This window comes from Gobius niger (genome assembly GCF_951799975.1).
Source record: "Gobius niger genome assembly, chromosome: 21".
NCBI lineage: Eukaryota > Metazoa > Chordata > Actinopteri > Gobiiformes > Gobiidae > Gobius > Gobius niger.
In genome coordinates, this window is record NC_136872.1 from 10,283,003 (window position 1) to 10,303,832 (window position 20,830).

General features: G+C 44.3%; 1 protein-coding gene and 1 long non-coding RNA gene across 2 annotated transcripts in view; one reads left to right on the plus strand and one right to left on the minus strand.

The window, feature by feature from the left end:
• The window catches only part of LOC306980451, a 457,917-nt gene that overhangs the window by 395,357 nt on the left and 41,730 nt on the right, over positions 1 to 20,830 (minus strand). The gene's annotated exons all lie outside the window — the stretch shown is intronic.
• pcdh7b (protocadherin 7b) overlaps positions 7,253 to 20,830 on the plus strand; it is a 181,135-nt gene continuing 167,557 nt past the window's right edge. Inside the window, 1 exon segment of the mRNA XM_079579828.1 lies at positions 7,253 to 10,599. Coding sequence (XP_079435954.1) covers positions 7,525 to 10,599 — 3,075 coding nt within the window. The 5' untranslated portion in view covers positions 7,253 to 7,524.

The window sequence follows — 20,830 nt, forward strand, 5'->3', positions numbered from 1 at the left end:
ATGTCTTTTTTTTTTTCCCTTTCCAGAACTGGTCAAGGAAACATCTTACGCATCTGCTGTAGTATGTTTTCATTCACTGGAAGAAATTATAGCTAAGAAAGGGAAGCATGCGCAAGTCTGGTTTATCCTTGGGTGCAATTTCAAGACGCCTGAAGGTGCCACGTTCATTGGTTCAAACGAGATATAAAAAAAAAGATGGAAATGTCCAGCCGTCATACAGATCAGGAAGAAGGCGGGTTCTGTGTCCCAGAGATGAACGTGCTGTGGTCTGAAATGTGAATATCAACCCAAGAACAAATGCAAAAGACCTGGTGAATATGCTACTGAAAGAGTTTGTCATCATCCAGAGTGAACCAAGTACTGTAAGAAGCCCTTACTCAAAAAGAAACACACAAAAAAAGCCAAATTGGAGTTTTCAAATGCACACAAGGATCAAGACTTTCATATTTGGAAACTTATCCTGTGGTCTGACGGATAAAAAATAAAAATAAAAATTGTTGATGACCATTGAAAAAAGGTGGAATCTTGCAAGCCTGAGAACACAATCCCAACTGTGAAATACGGGGGGGGAAGCATCATGCTGTGGGGTTGTTCCCTCCCACCTTAACCGATCGCATTATCTCCTGTTCAGCTTTACCCAAATCGAAAAGCTCCTCGATTGGAGGGCAACACTGTAATGCCTAATATGAAAGAAAACTGATTTTTTTTTTGGCGCGGTTTTGTCACATTTTTAAAGCGTTTTTGTCATATTTTCATCGCTTTTTGTTATGTTTTCGTAGTTTTTTTGTTGGTTTTCTGTCGTGTTATCACCCTGTTTTGTATATTTTTTTGTTGTGTTATTGTTGCTTTTCTGGCTGGTTTTTATTGCTCTTTTGTTGCTGCTTTATCGTTTTTTTGTCACTTTTTTGTGGCTTTTTAGTTGCACTTTTGTCACTTTTTGTTGTGTTCTTGTCATTTTTCTATATTGTTATTGCTGCTTTTACCCCACATTTTTATAGCGTTTTCGCCCTTGCTTCCATTGCTTATTTGACGCTTTTTTTTCCCAAGAAGCTTTTCGAAATGGGTAAAGCCAAACTGGAGAAAATGTGCTTGGTTCAGGTGGGGGATAAGAGAGGTTAAAGCTTGGGCACAGATGGGTCTTCCAAATTCCCTAAGAAATGAACGAAAATTGATGTAGTCAAAAGAAAAGCAGCAAGATCTTCATAGAGATGAGAAAATTTGAGAAGTTCCCTCATCAAAAACCTTCCAGGATTTTTAATATTATTGTTTTCTTTACTGATTATAGCTGCACAGCAAAGTAGAGCAGCAGGGAGGGGCTTAGGGATGATGCTCTTGTTTGAATCAGGAAGTAAAACTACGGGAGATTTTGGGTAAGCCGTTTTGAATCATTATATCTAATTAAGATATAAAGATCAATCTGTGTTTGTGGTTATTACCTGCAAATAAGCAAATGCACCATCTTTAAGTGCACCGCTTACTTCTGCGAATGCTCCTATCACTAGCAAACATTCCTGTAACATTTGCCATAATGAAAACAATTCCGCTCGCATAGCTTTACGAAATGCATGTGCAAAAATATTTCCGCCAAAGCAAAGTGTTTGCAAATTGCATGAGTAAAACGCTTTTCCCGCCGCTATTATAACCTGCTCCTCTGCCCCGTTGGAAGCAAAGGAAGCGGCACAAAAGAGCGTGTCTTGTGGGACTGATGTGATCTGAGGAGCCGGTGATGGGCCCAGAAGGTTACAATCCCAGCGCTCCACAGAGGCGCCCACAGCCCTGTACTGTGCAGGTTTGATGTTTGAGGCTTCACACACTGGGAAAACCTCCAAAGAACACAAGTTTGGCAAAGCAGTGCTGCGTTGAATCCCACTCCAACATAATAGTCAAATCATTGAAGCTACCAGACAGTTCTACTTTCAGTCCCACGTTTCAATCAGAAAACTGAAGTCTAAATATTACTGGCTCTATAAACATTTACAGAACCCAGTGTGCAACTCAGTCATCTTTTAAGTAGCCATGTAATGCTAACATACCTAAAGTTTTCTTTCATTCTTGCACTCTTCATATCCAGTTAGTGTCGTTCTCAAGAGATTGGAACACCTCATCCCTCTGGATAATGTCATAAGGTGACTTTCAGCAACAAATATGTGTACACCTTTACTGAATCCTCTCAATGCTCAAACGACATTCAATAAAAACTTGCAAATCAGCTTATATTTTTATTTAGCATGATTGCTCCACTCCAATCCTAGCCTGGCCTTTGCCATTCGTAAACTCTGGTCAATTATATTTTCCCTACATGTACGTCTGGGCCTGAAATTCAACGTACCATTCAGGGCTGCATTTGCTGGTTATAGTTTGGCAATGGTCGGCGGATACGAAAGCAATGGAAGCTCTTCAGTCCGTCCTGGCTCGGCTCCCAAATATCCAGAAATTGAAACTGAAGCCTTGGAATGCACAAGGAATGCTCTCAAGAGTTATGATAGCTGCTTCACTCACTCGGGCGCATTACATACGTCACCAAACGCTGGCGAAAATCAGATCCAATCGTTTCAAAGGAGTTCACCCCTCCCACCTGATAACGGAGCTCAATTGTGAAGGTCCAGACCCTTATATGAAACGCAATGAGTATGAGGTTATGGTAAAACCAGGCTACTCCAGTCCATGTAATGATCGTTATTATCACTCCGGTTGTGGTCATTGAGAAGCTGCACACACATTCAGACGTATATTGAATTTGCAGCAGTGGATAAAGTTGTGCTGATCTAATATCACATTTACGATGTCAGAGAACTTGAAGTGTCCTGGCCTTGTGTGACTTAGAGTGAATAGAAACTGCCAATTAAGCCAATCGCAAAGCTTCAAGTGAGTTCAAACTGAAATAATATTCTATGAAAATATATATTCTGTCTGGAAGGTGTGTGAGTTTGCTGTCATGTATTATGGACCTGGTAGTTGGTTAATCAATGTAATGACACCAACATAAACATGTTTTATTCCCTAATATAGTGGGTCTCAGAATATATAGGGGCTGTGAGATCATTTCAGGGGCTCACCAGATAATAGGATCCTCATTGGCTTTCTCTTGTGTACCTGCAGTCAATATAATATATACAATATCATTTAAAAAAGTAATACTTTCAAAAACATAATGAAACACATGACAGTGAGTAGAATATACATGACAGTAATACCATGACATTGACATGGCAGTGTTCCTCTGCAGGAGTGAGTATCAATAGAAAGGAAGAGACATGGCCGCTTCTGTAAAAAGCACAAAGTGTTTTACTTTATGCTTTATTGTATTATCTTGCAAAAGGGAAGATCAGGTCAGTTATTAAATATACTAAATCCTTGAAGAAATTTTATGAAAGCGGAACCTTTTCTCAACTGTAGTAGCTTTAATCAGAGGATGAGTCACTCTTATGCACATCTCCAAAAGACTCTTCTCCTGTAGTCTGTGTAAGGTCTCACAGAGCTATCCTCATTTTGAACACTCATCTTCTCAAGAGGCTGATCGATTCTTCCCGCATAAGAGGCACAGTGATGAGCCTTGGGTTTTTTTTGGCCAGAGAGACCCTCTGTCTTTGACTATGGTTGTGTATGCAGCCCGAGGACATGGAGTTGTTTCATTCTTGATTTTGTTCATCAAAAGAAAATGTGTGCTTTACGGACACAGACAAACTTTTACTAATACATTCAAATTCAAGTTTTGTGTTTATATTGTTATTATTTATTATTATTCTTTATTTATACAGGTGGTCTCTTGAGACTCAATGTCTCATTTGCAAGAGAGACCTGTTAAAACATACAAGGTAAATAACAGTCAACAATAAGACAACAGTGGAACAATTATACTATAACACATTGTAGTCCAATGTCACAACAGGATTGGCCTCATAAGGCGACAAATAGGTACATTGTACTAGGAAAGGTAGATTTTACTTTTCCATTAATAACTTTCTACGAAATGTGTGCACTGAACACATTATGGAAAAAAAGTACGTTGACATTTCAAAATACTAAGTGAAGTATCTAGGCCATATGGTTCAGTCTCAATCGAAGCATATTGTTGCTTTGAGACATCTTTCATTTGTAAATGTTGCTCACAAAATGTTAGATATTCGGAGGAAAATATTCAGCAAAGGCACTGGGACTCTGAATAACAATAGCTTCATTTAAAGATGAATATTTAAAGAATATTGAGGCTTCTATAGTCTAATTGCAATTGAAAATTGGGCAGGGCACCCCGACATGCCCCAGACACTCTCAACTTTCAAATGGATGAAATTAAAGCTACACTACGTAACATTTCACCCAGTAAATCAAATCAAATACAATCATTTATTTTATGACAGATATTTCTCATTGTTGAAATGACAAACAAACGCGTCTCTCCTCATGCCTGACTGTGGGAGCAGGGCGTCTCCAGCTCGTCTCCATGGAGATGTTGACTAAAGGCAGCCAAATATATTTAAACAGGTTAGGTCCTCATCCAATTCCATTCTTTGATTACCAAACGGCAAAAACAACATTTTCCGTGTCTACCTGGTCATTAGGGTTTTGTTTTTGTTGAGTATAATCCCAAATGTTAAACAGTGTACCTTTAAAGTGCATATGATACTGCAGCAGCAGTTTTAAAATTGTTTACCTTCGTCTATGTCACTTCCTGTCGGTGTCCAATAAGGAAGTGAAACTATACGTTATGTGTGACGTCACGACTTCCGCTTCCGGGTACTAGCAGACCGGCAAATACGTGAGAAAACAATCATTTAAAAAAAACTGTTGAAAACAACCATCAATATTTCTGAAGCTCAACGGAGAGTTACTGAACCTACTTATTACTCAGACATTAGCCAAAAATGCCGCACCTACTGCTAAAACAGTATTATTTACTAAAGTCGCTTAGTTAGCGTAGCTGCTGCGCCGACTCGGACGTTAGCATTTCTCTCTGCTAAACCCAGGATGTACGGATTTTGGTAAATATTACTTTTATAGCAGTAGGTACAGGATTTTTGGCTAATGGGCCTGATAAATAAGTATGTTCAGTAACTCTCTGTTGAGTTTCAGAAATATTGATTGTGGTATTAAGAGTTTTTTTTTTTTTGGTAGTTTCTCGCACATCTGCGGACCCGGAAGTAGAGCTGTGACGTCACCACTTAACAAACGTGTAAACATCACAAAAATGGCCAAACTAAAGCAAGCTGGGTACAATGTTTAGCAAAATCTTAAATACAATCATGTTAACTATGTTTTAGCAAAAAATGTGTATAATGTGTCATATGCACTTTAAAGTTAAGGTTCTTTCAATACTAAAAGTCAGTATCTTTATTAGATTTACAACCTGAGAACCTCATACTGATGGTATGTTGTGTGTCTGTTTTATACTTGTACCATCTCACATTTTTGGAGTGGTCACATCTTCCGCAGGAGGCTATACATAAAGTGATTCGTATGTTGCACAGGCGTCAGAAACAGAGGGTCGAACCGCCTTATGAAACATACTGTACATGACTCATACGTCGAACGCTGCCAGGGTGCGCGACCGGAACCCGTCGATAGAGGGCACTCATCAGCAAGGATAGAGCCGAGCGCGAGCCTCTGCTGGAATGTAAGTCAGCCGGTCTGAGCGAGGACTGTAAAAAAAAAAAAGCTGCTGAGACGGACTCTTCTCCTTCTCCCTCCCAGATAACCCTCCACCACCCCGCTCACTCATTACGCACTGTACATCGCTGTATGTTTCCTCTCACGTCGCATTGTCACATGTACGACCCTCCCAAAAAAAAAACGAAAAAAGAAGACATTTCGCATTTGTTTCACGCTCGGTCACTAAAAATCAGATTACACTGATACGATTAGGGAGACGAGGCACAACAGTGCGTTTGATGAGGGGAGGACGCACACACACGCGCGCACGCCGTTTACTGTAAGTGTGCCTGGAGTGCCATGGCGCATTGGGCACTCACCAGACCCAGCGAAACGTACAGAATATCGAACACACACACACACACACACGCACACGTCGACCACACGCATTCGCTTCACGTTCGGTGCGCGCACACACGCTCCCAGATCAGATCGACATAGCCTGAGCTTACACGGGCAAGGAGCCGCGCGTAAAAGTTGGACTAAAAAAAAAACCCAAACAAACTCGGATTAGGCTTTGTTCGGCGAACGCTTTTAGAAAACGCGACTGTGGGTCATGTTTTTTTTTCGGAGGACACTTAAAACTGGCCAGCTGTCTCGCTCTCACGTGATCGCGCAATGAATTAAGCACCCGACGCACGTATGCGGCTGATACCCAGTCAGCTACATCCCCGCGACTGTCATTCTCTTGCTTATTACTTTCTTTCTCCAGGACACACAAAAAAAATACATAAAAAAAAAAAAGTCTTGAGCCGAGTCGTATATTTACGTGCCAGTTGCCAGCGTTTTCTGCCGCTGTCGCTGCTGCTGCTGAAGGGGGGGGGGAGTGGAGAGAGTGGAGAGGGACACGGTGAGAAGCAGAGAGAGAGAGAGAGGGAGGGAGAGAAGGGGAGAGAGAGAGAGAGAGAGCGGTAGAGACTGCAATATCATTTGTGAATCCCTCTCACAGTGCTGCAGATAGGGGCTGCCAACACATGCGGCGCGTCTGCAGGTGAGAGAGGACCACGCTCCCGAAAACCGCACAGGAATCCAAAACTGTATACCGCGTCCTCCTTCTTCTTCTACTTCTTTTTTACGCGCAACGCAGAGGATTTACATTTTTGTTTTTCTTCTTTTCCCGTGGCTTGCCTTCTTTTCTTTTTTGTCCACCCGGGGATTTGTGCAGGTGGAGTTGTCGGAGAACTCCATACGCTGCGTGGAAGTGCACTTGGAAAAGGAAGGGAGAGAGAGCGCGTCACAAAAGCGAACGCCGGACAGGTGTCTTTATCGCCGCTTCTCATCAACTTAAATACAAAAAAAAAAAACGGCGCCTTTTTTTTTTTTTTCATTCCACGAGTTTTGCCCGACAAGCCGCGCGGCGCTGCGTAACATTTTGACCGAGGAGGAAGTAAATCACCCCCGGGAGTACTGTTGAGCCACGAACTGGGACTAATACTGCGCGACGCGGACTTCATTTCCACTCGTGAGTTGAGACTGTGATATATATGTGGCTGTTGCGCGCGCGAGAGACAGAATATTTGGAGCGCTTTGGGCATCCCCTGCGCGTTTTTTGATATTTACTCGTTGGCTTTTTTTTTTTTCTTTTTTCTCCCCCCTTCTTCTTCTTCTTCATTTACCACACAAGACCCGAGGCAGTGCTTGAGAAAGAGGAGCGGGAGGAGAGGAGCCCGTGCACTTGCTGCTGATGACTGCAGCAGGAGCGATGTAGGATGAAGTGTCTCGCATTCCGAAAGGGAGCCTTCTGTTGATGACACTACCCTACTCCGCGCGGACTTTTACGCAGTGACTACTTCCCTTCTCTCTCCTCTTTTTTGTTCCTCTTCACCCCCCACATTTTTTCTTTCTCTCAAACGGACATTTTCCTTTCCATCGGGGACAATGAGGACTACTGGTGCAGTGGAGTATCTGTACTATTGCATGCTCATCCTGCAGTTTGTGCATCAGCCCGCCGCCAAGCAAGTGCTGCGTTACCGCCTGGCCGAGGAGGGACCCGCCGACATCAGGGTAGGAAACGTAGCCGCCGACTTGGGCATCGTGGCCGGGTCCGGCGAGGTGACATTCACGCTCGAGTCCGGCTCCGATTTTTTCAAAATAGACAACATCACAGGTGAGCTGACCACAAACGAGAGGCGGATAGACCGTGAGAAATTACAGCAGTGCCAGATGATCTTTGATGAGAACGAGTGCTTCATAGATTTCGAGGTGTCAGTGATTGGACCCGCGCAAAGCTGGGTCGACCTGTTCGAGGGCAAAGTCATCATTTTAGATATAAATGACAACACGCCGTCTTTCCCATCCCCTGTCCTCACTCTGTCAGTGGAGGAGAACAGACCCATTGGCACCCTTTACCTGCTGCCCACAGCCACTGACAGAGATTTTGGCCGAAACGGAATAGAGCGCTATGAACTTATCCAGGACGGTGGCGAGACCCCCAGGCGCTCCAGCTCGAATGGGGACTCGTACTCGGGCAAGAGGCGGTTTGACGAGGGCGCGAGCAGGAGCAGCGTCTTCGAGCTGCAAGTTGCTGACACCACAGACGGGGAGAAGCAGCCCCAGCTCATTATAAAGGGCGCCTTGGACAGGGAGCAGAGAGACTCCTACGAGCTCACACTCAGGGTCAGAGACGGAGGGGACCCGCCGCGCTCCTCCCAGGCCATCCTCATGGTCATGATTACCGACGTCAATGACAACAACCCCCGCTTTGAGAAGAGCGTTTACGAGGCTGACCTGCCCGAGAATAGCTCCCCGGGGGCCCCCATTTTGCAGCTCAAGGCGGCGGACGCGGACGTGGGGGTGAACGGTCAGATTGAGTATGTTTTCGGGGCGGCCACAGAGTCGGTGAGGAGGCTGCTGAGGTTGGATGAGAGCACGGGCTGGCTTAGCGTCCTGCACCGCATTGACCGTGAAGAAGTGAGCCAACTGAGGTTCACAGTAATGGCCCGTGACCGCGGACAACCCCCTAAAATGGACAAGGCCACAGTGGTGCTCAATATAAAAGATGAGAACGACAACGTCCCTGCCATAGAGATCCGCAAGATCGGGAGGATATTCTTAAAAGATGGAATAGCCAATGTGGCGGAGGATGTAGTTGTGGACACGCCCATCGCCTTGGTACAAGTGTCTGACCGTGACCAGGGGGAGAACGGCATAGTGACGTGCACAGTGGTAGGGGACGTGCCTTTCCAACTCAAGTCTGCTAGTGAGATCGAGGGAGAGCAAAATAAAAAGAAGTACTTCCTCCACACTTCTGCCCCACTGGACTATGAGGCCACGCAGGAATACAATGTTGTCATCGTCGCTGTAGACTCGGGAAGTCCCAGTCTAGCAAGTAACAACTCCCTCATAGTGAAAGTAGGCGACACCAATGATAACCCTCCTATCTTTAGCCAGAATGTGGTGGAGGTGTCTTTTCCGGAGAACAATGCACCGGGCGAGAGGGTCACAACCGTGCTGGCCATAGACGCAGACAGTGGCAAGAACGCCGAAATAGCCTATTCTCTCGACTCGGCCATAAATGGCATTTTCTCTATCAATGCAGACAGCGGGGACATCAGGGTGAACACCATTTTGGACAGGGAGCAAAAGGAGAGATATGAATTCAAAGTGATTGCCAAAGATAAGGGCCTCCCCATATTGCAAGGTTCTGCCACCGTGGTCATCCTGGTGGCGGATAAGAACGACAACGAGCCCAAGTTCATGCAGGACGTGTTCACTTTCTATGTCAAAGAGAACCTTGAGCCAAACAGTCCGGTCGGCATGGTAACGGTGATAGACGCCGACAAAGGCCAAAACGCAGAGATGAGTCTGTTCATCGAGGAGGAGGAGGAGATCTTTTCCATCGAGAACGACACCGGGACTATTTTTTCCACGTTATCTTTCGACAGGGAGCTGAAAACCACGTACACTTTCCGGGTCAAGGCGGTCGACGGCGGGGATCCTCCCAGGTCGGCCACAGCCACCGTTTCGCTCTTCGTCATGGATGAGAATGATAACGCCCCCACTGTTAACTTCCCCATAAACAGCTCGTACACGCTTCTACCTCCGTCCAGCAACATCAAAACGGTGGTCAGGACGGTTCAGGCCAGCGACAGTGACACTGGCATCAACGCTGACCTCAGCTACAGCATCATAGGTGGGAATCCCTTCAAGCTGTTTGAGATTGAGGCGGGCACCGGGGTCATATCACTTATGAGGAAGATAGAGCAAAAGCATTACGGCCTCCACCGGCTGGTAGTGCAGGTCAATGACAGTGGGCAGCCCTCTCAGAGCACCACCACTCTTGTGCACGTCTATGTCAACGAGACTCTCTCCAACTCTACAATCGTGGACGCACAGGTGGCGAGGAGTCTCAGCACCTCTCTCAACACGAACATCGCGGGCGACCCCAACTACGACCTCAGCAAGCAGCGGCTGAGCATCGTGATCGGCGTCGTGTCCGGGATCATGACCGTCATACTGATCATCTTGGTGGTGGTGATGGCCCGGTACTGCCGCCCCAAGAACAAGAACGGATACGAGGCGGGCAAGAAGGACCACGAGGACTTCTTCACCCCGCAGCAGCACGACAAATCCAAGAAACCCAAAAAGGACAAGAAGAAGCAGAAGTCGAAGCAGCCGCTGTACAGCAGCATCGTCACAGTCGAAGCCTCCAAGCCCAACGGGCAGCGCTACGACGGCGTGAGCGAGAAGCTTTCGGACAGTCCCGGCATGGGGAGGTATCGCTCGGTCAACGGAGGGCCCGGCAGTCCGGATTTGGCGCGGCACTACAAGTCGAGCTCGCCTCTGCCAACCGTCCAGCTGCACCCGCAGTCTCCCACGGCAGGTAAAAAGCACCAAGCCGTACAAGACTTGCCCCCAGCCAACACCTTTGTGGGCACCGGAGATAACATTTCCCTAGGATCTGACCACTGCTCCGAGTACAGCAGCCAAACCATCAACAAGTACAACAAGCAGGTAAGGGAAATCAAGCACACTTCTTTACATTCCTCTCCCCCCGTCCCTCCCTTCCACTTAAATGTCGTCCGTTTGTTCCTCTCTTCCTCTCAGCCATAATGCTTTCTGACAGGGCTAGTCTCAGTAGTCTTGTTGCCTTTATGGTGCTAATCTGTGTCAAGTTAGCGCTATTGATTTGTTTTGGTTTGGAGTGCCATTCTCCTGTGTGTCCATTGAAGGGGGGTATAGAAAGCCAGGGCTTAGATTTAGAAGGGATTTTGTTACACCAGCTATTCATCTCAGCGTGTGGGGGGGCCTTCTCCGGGTTCAGGCGTCACAAGCAGTAACCTCATCAAATGTGCGTTAGACAGCTCGCATTGGGCAATGATTTTTGTTATTCTTCGGCCGTGTCATGTCTCGGCCCATGCTATGACAAGCAGCTCTTTATTCTCAGGAGATAGTCAAAGCATTGAACTCAAGGGTCATAGGTAGTCGGGAGGGATAAAAAGGCTATTTTGACCAAGCCTTCTTTGGCCTTAACAAGAACCATCTGGCTGGAGGTTGCGTTAGTCGTCATCCGTGATTCAGGGTCAAATCATCCTGCTTGGACGTTTTTATCACATCACATCCCGTATTGTGTTTCATTTACAGGCATGTCTTCTTTTTCCCTCATAAAAATGTCTGCCATCGGCTATTGCAATCTCTCTCTCCCTAGTTCTCGAGCCCATTATTCCCATTTGTTATCAAGCAGTAAGAGACATATCAGGATCAATAAAAAAACAGCGTGAGCTGTAAGTTAGGTTATTAAATTAGCTGACTTTGTTTAAAACACCACCATTGTAGTAGATGTTTTCTGTGTTAGTCTAATGAAATATTGATCTTTCCGGTGTCAGCACCCCTACTGTACATTTGTGGAGAGCTCTTAGCTGGATTGTTTTTACTCCATTCCCCTTTCATTTTTTTTTTTTTTTTTGGTGCTCCTTTCAAGCACTTTCTGTCTTTGTATTTAACAGCAGCAATTCTCAAACATTTCATAGCAAGTAACACAGCAGAAAGAAACTGGATTCTAAAGCATGCAGGACTAAAATAGATGTAATCCAGGACTAAACCAAGGCAAGAGACTAAAACTCGAAACCAGAAATCATCTCTAATTCATTGACTAGTCCTGACTGAGGCACACCATCTAATGCAGGGCTGTTTTTTTTTAGCACAGGGCCAAACCAGATGTAACCCAACCACTATACCTTTGGAGAATCACTATCTCCAGCCATCCTTGCAACCTCCATTTAACAATACCCTCTCTAGCTTTTATGTCGTGGTTTCTTTTTTAATCTCATCTTCTCTCTCTGTCTCTGTCTCTCTTTCGCTCTCTCTTCCAAATCGTTTCACTCCCCCTCCACTCCACTCCTCTCCTCCCCTCCCCGGCTTCCTGTGTTCTACCCCCCCACCCTCCCCTTTAACAGCGCTGTGTTCGCCGAGCTGCTTTCCCTGAGTGTGAGGAGTGCTGTTGCTTTCCGATGTCTCGTGCATAATTAAAAGGGCACTCCATTCGCTGCATGTATTGTGTGTCACTACGCTCCACTTATATAATTATTTATTTACCCGGGGCCTCGCCAGTTACGCACCAGTAAATGGACTGCATATAGGGGCTGTATATAGAGCCTGCCTGCCTGCCCGGGCCCTTGGCTGGATATGACCTCAATTCAATATACCAGCTAACTCAATATTTCAACCCTGATTGTGATTAATGGCTTAGTTATTTTGTTTGGGATTATTTTTTCCTGACCCCTCATAGTTCCACTCTAACGGTTGTGCTGTAAATATGTGCTGTCGGCTCCTGCTTCTCCTCTTCCCTTCTAGCTTGGCTGGGTTGGTGGATGTCACGGTTAATCACAGTGATTTATGGTGTGCAGCGATTTGCATATTGATTTGGCACTTGGTGTTCGCTGGATGCCCTTCCTCATGCGCAACTTGGGTGCACTAGCTTGTGACCCCCCTACTGGCTTGGATTGGAAGTACATGCTTGTACTTATCAATGGTGTTTTTGTGCCAAGTGACCAACACTTTTTTTTTTTTTTGTCAAATCCTTTCAGTATTTATATTTTTCCTTTGCATGGGAGCTTTAGTTGTGCATATAGGGCTACATGATTAATCCCATTCATTTCAAAAGTATTCAAAATGTTCAAAATGTACCGTCTCTATTGGGTCACAATGTGTTTAACCACTTAAAGGAACAGGCCGCCGTTTTCACATACTGAGATATGTTCTTACCCGAGCTTAGACGAGTTGATACGTACCTGTCTGGTTTTTGTGCGTGCCTGTGGAAGAGCGTGCTAGCTTCCAACTTCACCCCTGTTTGGAGCTATAGGAATACATTGGGAGAGGCCAAATGCTAGCAACATCTTTGGTCTTTGTGCATGACTCAGGGCACACACAAAGACCAGACAGGTACGTATCAACTCGTCTAAGCTCAGGTCAGAACATATCTCAGTATGGAAAAACGGTGGCCTGTTCCTTTAACGCCCCACCTGAACCGAGCACTGTACATATTCTCCAGTTTGGACTTACCCAAATCTAAAACAAGCTTCTTGAAAATAGCGGCAAAAACGAGAAGAAAACAAGGATAAAAAGCATCAAAACGTGACGAAAACAGCCACACAAGAGCAAAGAAAAGCAACAAAAGCGCAACAAAAAAGTGCTAAAAGTACAGCAAAAAAACGGACAAAAAGCCACTTAAGTAAGTGACAAAAAAAGCAACAAAATGTGACAAAACCTCAACAAAAAAGTGGCAGCATTGTGACGAAAACACAGTTAAAAAAGAAACAAAAGAGCAATGACAAACTGGTAAAAATGAGATGAAAAAGAACGTCAACAACACAAGGAAGAAGATCAGTTTAGATCGGCTTTGTAGGGACTTTCAAATGAGACACTGGCCTATATGCTGTAAGCTCCAGTCAAGAAGCTTCTAGATTTGGGCAAAGCCGAACTGGAGAATGCGCTTGGATAAGACATGTGGTAAGAGGTTTAAAACCAGTGAGCCCTGCTGTCCAGACCTCCACAAAAGAGTTATTTCTTCCATTAGTCCAGCGGTTCACATTTCTGTCTCCTGAACAGGTTTAAACTACAAGCAAATGAACTGAATCTGAATTTTTTCAAATGCAAAATGGCAAACCTCAATCGGGATACCTGTGGGATGAGATATTTTGTTGAAGAATTATGCAGTACATGTCCAGGCAAATAGTCATCGCTTCCACTTCAAAACATGAATTCAAAATTCTTGCGCAAACTAGTTTTTCTAAAGTGCCGCTTTTCAGCAAAGTATTTGAATAATTGCTGCAAATCTGAAGTGAAATGAATTGGACTCCTTGACCAAAAGCTGCCGACTCCCTCTTCTCCTCTTACATATTTGGATATTCAAAGTTAATCAAATTACCGGTCTGGCTTTTGCGGCCCGTAAAGCCTCCACCATATTCTGTTATATGTCGTAGCCCATTTACTTTATTAGGCGTAGTCGTAACCGTATTCCCTTTTTAATGTCCCACAGGCTCTGTAAATAACCCGAGTGTTGAAGCATTTGTTCCAGCTGAGGTCAATAGGCCAGGATTTAATAGCCGCACTCCAGAGCGATCTGGGAGAAAGTATGTTTTGCGCACCAATTACGGCATTAACAAAACGTGGCCCGGATTAAATATAGCGGCCGTGATCGGTGTTTTGGAGAGCTAAAAATAGTCGCGTCATAAGGCGGGCCATGCGTGTTTGTATTAGCGCCGTGCACTTGTTTGTTTTTAACTAATCCGGGGCAATTGAAAGGCAACATGTGATGCGGTGACACTGATGGTGAATGTGATTTCTCAAGAAGAAAGTTGTTTTTTTGAAGACTCAGTCCATATAGCGCTCTTTTGTCGGTTAAAGTGATAGTCTGTAAGTTTGCAAAGAGTGACATTGCAAAGTAAACAATGAAATTCCTCCCTCTTTAACCAGAAAGCCCTTCTTTGTGTGCAAAATGAGGAGACGAGTAACAGAAGTTTCAAAAGTCAAAAGTAAACGATCAAGCTCCTCCCCCTTCCCCTCCTGATTGGACCTGACAGGCCAGTTCACAGGAAAAGCTCGTCTCATTGGTCAATGCGGGAGGATTACAAGACTCCGATAAGCTGCAGAGATCCGGGAAGGAGGGACTTATAAAATATTATACAGTGGGAGGAAAAAGTATGTGAACCCTTTGGAATTTCTCACTTTTCTTCCTAAATTGGTCATAAAATGTGGTCTGATCTTTATTAAAGGGACAATATGGAGTTTAAAAATGTTGAAATGATGTATTTTCATCCCCCTACATGTTGCAGCCATGTCCTAATGCGTAGAATGAACCTATTCACCATAACTGCCTCTGAAATCCCTAAAAAGTCCTTAATATAGAAGATGCACTTACACAAAAGACCTGAGGTGGCAGTAGTGAGCATAAAATGACCAACTTGCATCTAGTCTCTTTAAAATCACAAAAATGGGTAAACAGTGTCTGCTTAAACTAATACCACCCAATTGCATATCCACCAGCTATTGAATCCAAGGGTTCACTTACTTATTCCACGCTGTCCTGTGAATGTTTACATGTTCTGGCCAATAAAAATATGACAACGTGTAATTGTTTGGGTGGTATTCGTTTAAGCAGAACCTGTTTACTCATTCTTGCTATTTAGATAATGATCAGACCACTAATACCACCCAATTACATGTCAACCAGCTATTGAATCCAAGGGTTCACTTACTTATCCCTCGTAGTCCTGTGAAGGTTTACATGTTCTGGCCAGTAAAAAATGTAATTGTTTGGGCGGCATTAGTTTAAGCAGACGCTGTTTACTCATTCTTGTGATTTAAATAATGATCAGACCACATTTTATGACGAATTTATGCAGAAATGTGAAGAAGTTCCAAAGGGTTCACATACTTTTTTTCCTCCCCACCGTACATTATTACTTACTTTACAGTAAATGCAAGACCATCGATTTGGCACATTTTACACAACCTGTAACACACTTAGACTTCCAGACTATCACTTTAATTCAGCAGTGGTTTGGTTTACTTCTTGTCACCCCCCTTGGCTCAATCCTGGTTTCGATCCGATTTCGTCGGGCCGGGCGTTTTTTTGTGTGATTTATGCCGAGAGAGATTCTCCTGTCAGTATTACCGCCGTAACACACCCACCCTAAAACCACAAGCCCTTCTCTTTTTACTGCTCCCTGGCTTTTGGTTGGAGAGAGATAGGGGGGGGGGGGAGCGCGCCAGAGAGAAAGGCGGCCCTGTTAGCGCCGTGGAGAATGGCCCCCACTGTTTCACGAGGGGTTTCACAAGGGTAGATCCACGCACACACACACACATTAACACAAAGCACAGTTGCCGCTGACCGTTGGCTATAATCTTAGACATATCGGGTTTCTCTCCTAACCAATCTAAGTGTACAGTAAGTGCAGGTAACCAAGCAACAGAGGGGGGAGCATATTGGCGAGGCTGATTTTTTTTTTTTTTTTTTTTTTTTAGTGCGGAGACATTTAAATAGTCATCAAGCCGACAGCGCGCTTCAAGTCACAGCCGCAGATGGGCCTGACATTTCATCTTCTTCCTGCAACGCTATTGATTGCGGCCGCCGCGCGCTATTCATATTTCTTTAACCAGCCCCTCCCCTCCCCTAATGCTGAGCAAAGAGAAGCGCCCGGGACTTTTGGACTTCGCCATCCGACCGGCGCACCGCATACCTGTTCTTACATCTCAAAGACGGATGCGTGCACTTAACAGAACACTTAACTTTATTGCATTTGGCTGCAGTTCCGGTACCTTTTACATTGGCAGGAAAAAAAAAAAAAAAAAAGATATAACGCAGGCCCCAACCATAATGTAGTGAGCAATGAAATCACTTTTAGCCATCACCATTAGCATTTGTTTTAGCGTCGCACTTCAAAGCGCGGCCAGGTGGTGCACTCACTTTCCAGCTCTCATCTGGCTGCTTTTTTATTAGCAGTTACAACATGGATGTAGTTTATCCGCTGCTTGGATGCCCGATCCGATGCTAACTCAGCTGGAATTTGGGACTGGCAACGCCGTTGTTCTTATTATTACTACGTGTGACTGGATTGCAGAAATGGATGCAATAAACAAACCTTCAGGGAAAATTGGGATTCCAACTTCCCAAATCCGTGCAGTGAAGTAAATGAGCTCAGGCAAGATCACACAAGGCAAGAAATGCATAGATTCATTTTTGAGATTCTCTCTGGGTTTGCTGACTGAGGAGTTCAATCGGTACTGGTTACAAATGTTTTGATACCGGTATTGTAACGATACTTAGTTTGCGATACCTATACCGATGCGATCGATACCTATGCTCAAATATTGGTCACCTAGAATCGGGAAGAGGAAAAAAAGAATAATGTTTGGAAGGCATGCAAATTTACAATGTCGGGCGCATCTCTCCATGTCAAGAAATGTGTCAAAAATTGAGAGAAAATGTGACAAAAATCTGAAAAAATTGTGTAAAAAAAAAAAAAAAATGGAAAATGGGGGGAAATTGGGAGAAAATGCGACAAAAATAAGAAAAAAATAATGCTAAAAAAATGAATGAAAAAAAATGTGAAAATGTGGAAAGGATAGAGAAAATATTAGTGATTAAAAAAAATTGAAAAGATTAGGAAATGTATTTTATTACTTTTTTAATGGACAAAAATAGGCCAAATTAGGTAAAACATTTTTTTTTTACCTGAAACAGCCACGTCACTACCTTTACTGCTGACCCTGGAACAACAGCATCAAAAGTTTTTAGTTTTTTCTTGGTATACCTGCTTTCGGTACTAGGTGTACCTCAGTTATTCCCCCCCTGAGTACCATACTTTCATTCATTTAAAGCAGGGGTGTCCAAACTACGGCCCGCGGGCCATCTGCGGCCCACGGCTCACTTTTAATTGGCCCGCTACAAATTCAAAAAATATAATATTAAATTTTTGCTTTAATTAAATATATATATAACATAAATGAAAATCCATCAATAGAAAGCTGTTTTTTTAAACTTTAAGCATATTCAATTACAGTTAACATTGTATTGAACTTGCTAACTTTAATACAATAGAGGTGAAGTTATCTGACATCTACTGAGTGCAGCCCAGTTGTTATATATATTTTTCCTGATTTAAAGGCACCCATCCCTAAGTACAATTGCAAGCAGGTTCTACAACATGCATGTATCTACAGATAAAGTACTTCTACAGACTAGCTGCAACCTTCTGCATTTGTTCCTCCTGTTCTTTCCTTTCACGGTGAAAACAAATGCCAGATATAGCTGTCATCAAATTAACTTAAACCAACCGCCATTGGTGTTTTTATCCTCTCATTTCAAAGCACCGCGGCATGGGCCCACGTCGATCAGTTATAATCAGCTCCGAGCCACAGCAGCTTGTTGCAGCCGCGGAGCCTCGGGGCAACACAGCGCACAAACACACACACCCACACACACACACACACGCTTAACACCGGGCACACTCTCCGCCGCGGGGAGGATGCAACCGGACATTGCCCTCAACCTGGCCCGCAGCGCTCCACGACGACGACTACTACTCCCCCCCCCCCCGTGCGGCCCAGCGAGCTCTATTTGCTTAGGCCGGAGAGCCAGGAGCGGTGGCGGGCGACGCCGGCATGCAAATGGAGGTCACCTGGGCGGCGTTTGTAGCCAAAACGTATAGGGACGAGATCGCGCTTGAGGCAGATCAGGAAACCAACATGGAAATGAGCTCGCCTCCCTCCGCTCATTTGTTTATCCGGCGACGTAGCTGCTGCCCGGGGACACCTTCTTTGGAGAAGCCGCAACCGGCCTTAATTGAAAGTTGAACGCTCCCACCGTAACCCCCAACCCCCCCGTCCCATTTTATAAGGCCTCATGTAGAATTAGGCAGTTTAGCGCCATTATCAGCACCTCGGTGTATTTCCTTTAATTGTGCCACTCATTACCACTTGTGTTTTGAAGGCAACAAACTCCCCCGTGAGCCGGCGCGTGATGCTATCTGTTAAACAGTTGCAGCAGCCAGTCACTCGCCGAACTCGCCGAGGTAATTACTCGATAAGAGGTTTCCACAGGAGCTCTAATGTGTTCGGTCATCCCCCCCCCTCCCCAAAAAAGGAGGTGCGCCTGCAGCGGAGGGGTTCGCTCCACAGATTCTCTTTTTTTTTTGATAACGCTCTCCACTTTGACTCCTGGAATTGCCGGTGGAATGGAGAAAATCGAAGGGGGAAAATCTTCTTGGCGACGAATTAGATCACGCACAAAGATGCCCGCTTTGTTTATCGCAACATTATTATTATTAGCGATTGTCCTTTCGCGACGGCGCCCGGGATACCCCCGACTGTGGCTAATTTCATCTCAATTGTTTTGGATCCGTATTAGAGCGGGGATTCAATCTGCGACCGGCCGCGCTTCGCTTTTTCTCTAACGTTCTGTTCCAAAAGGCGGAATGGATGGAAGGAGTGCGCGCGCCCGGTAATACTCATGAAATTGCAGCGGCCGGCGTTTTTTGAGCTGTAATTTGGTTTGGCGATTTGAATGCGCGGCGCTGGAAGGCAATGACTAATCTAAGGATTAGACTTACCTGATATGCAGCGTGAATGGTTATAGAAAGAGCGAGTGAAGTCCCGGGGAAATTACTAAAGCTTTATGATGCAGGGTTTTTTTTTTCTCTCTCTCGTGGTATACAGTACAGCTGCCATACCGTTTTTTTTCTTTAGCTTTATTCCAGGGCGGGACACAGGAGGCACAATCCTAGACAGATTTGGATAAAGTTTGGACAAAGCAAAACAACTGATTTTACTATAATGCAAAGGAAACAAATCTCAAAGATGTTGGTCCGAGGGCAGCAAAAGAAAGAGAAATTTGTCTTTAAAGGCACAGTACCAGATTTTCTTTTTTCTCGTAATGGAACAAAATTGACTTCACCCTCCTTAAAGGTGCACTGCGTAACATTTTGGACTACGCTGATGCGGCAAAACAAAAACATGCTCCGATGTCCAGCTCAACTCAGAGATTGCTGTTGCTGCAGTGTGTAATAAAAGAGTGGATTTGGATGAAAAACTAGCCAGTTTAAATCTCAAATTCCACTGCCTTCCGTCACATCTCCATGGAGGCGAGCTGGAGACGCACCCACTCCCAGTAAAGTTCACAGTCATATCTTAGGAGGGGTGAGCCTCATAAATGTTTGTTTGTACATTTACGAGGTACTTTTCAATGATGAAAACATCTGTCATAAAATAAATGCTTGTATTTCAATTTGATTTAGTGGGTCAAATTCAACGCGGTGTGGCTTTAAGTGTAGCATAAACTCAGACATTTGTGGGGAAAACGCACCGTACCTCTAATTATAAAGCATGTGGAACAATTTCATGAACTTGCAGGCTAGTTTTGTGCTTATAAACTGATCCCTATGAAGAATTGGGAATATGTTAGGAAGCTTGGAATGAGTTTGGAGCACAACCAACATTTCACTTTGTAGCTTTCGCGTTCATTGTTTGTAATAAGAAATAATTGGACCTTTAAAGTGCATATGACACGTTAGACACATTTTTTGTTAAAACATAGTCAGCACAATTCTATTTAAGATTTTGCTAACATTTATGCAAATTGTTCTTCAGTTTGACCATTTTTGTGATGTTAATAGTTTCACTTCCGTATTGGACACTGACAGGAAGTGACATAGATAGAGGCAAACCATTTCAAACTGTTGCCGTGCCGACCAATGTTTCGTCAATGGGAAATGAATGAGTCAAACTTCTATGGAACTAGGGCTGGGCGATATGGACCAAAAGTCATATCCCGGTATATTTTGGTTTAATATCGATACACGATATATATCCCGATATTTTTTTCCACAATGTAAGAGCTGTGAAACGACATGTTAAGTCAAAGTCAAAGCCAAATACGAGTAGTTTTATTGAAAACTCTCTAAACACTGTAAAACATTGGGATTACGTGTTTAATTTTTTTTTTTTTTTTTACTTAAAGGGACTATACAGAGTTTAAAAATGTGAAAATTAAGTATTTTCCTCCCCCTACTTGTTTCAGCAATGTCCTAAAGTGTAGAATGAGCCCAGACCTGTTCACCACAACTGCCTCTAAAATCCTGCACTGTCACGCAAAAAGGTGTTAATTCAGGTCCGAAGTGCCGTCATGCACGAGCTTAATATAGAAGCTGCAGTTACACGTAAGGCCTGAGGTGGCAGTAGTGAGTAT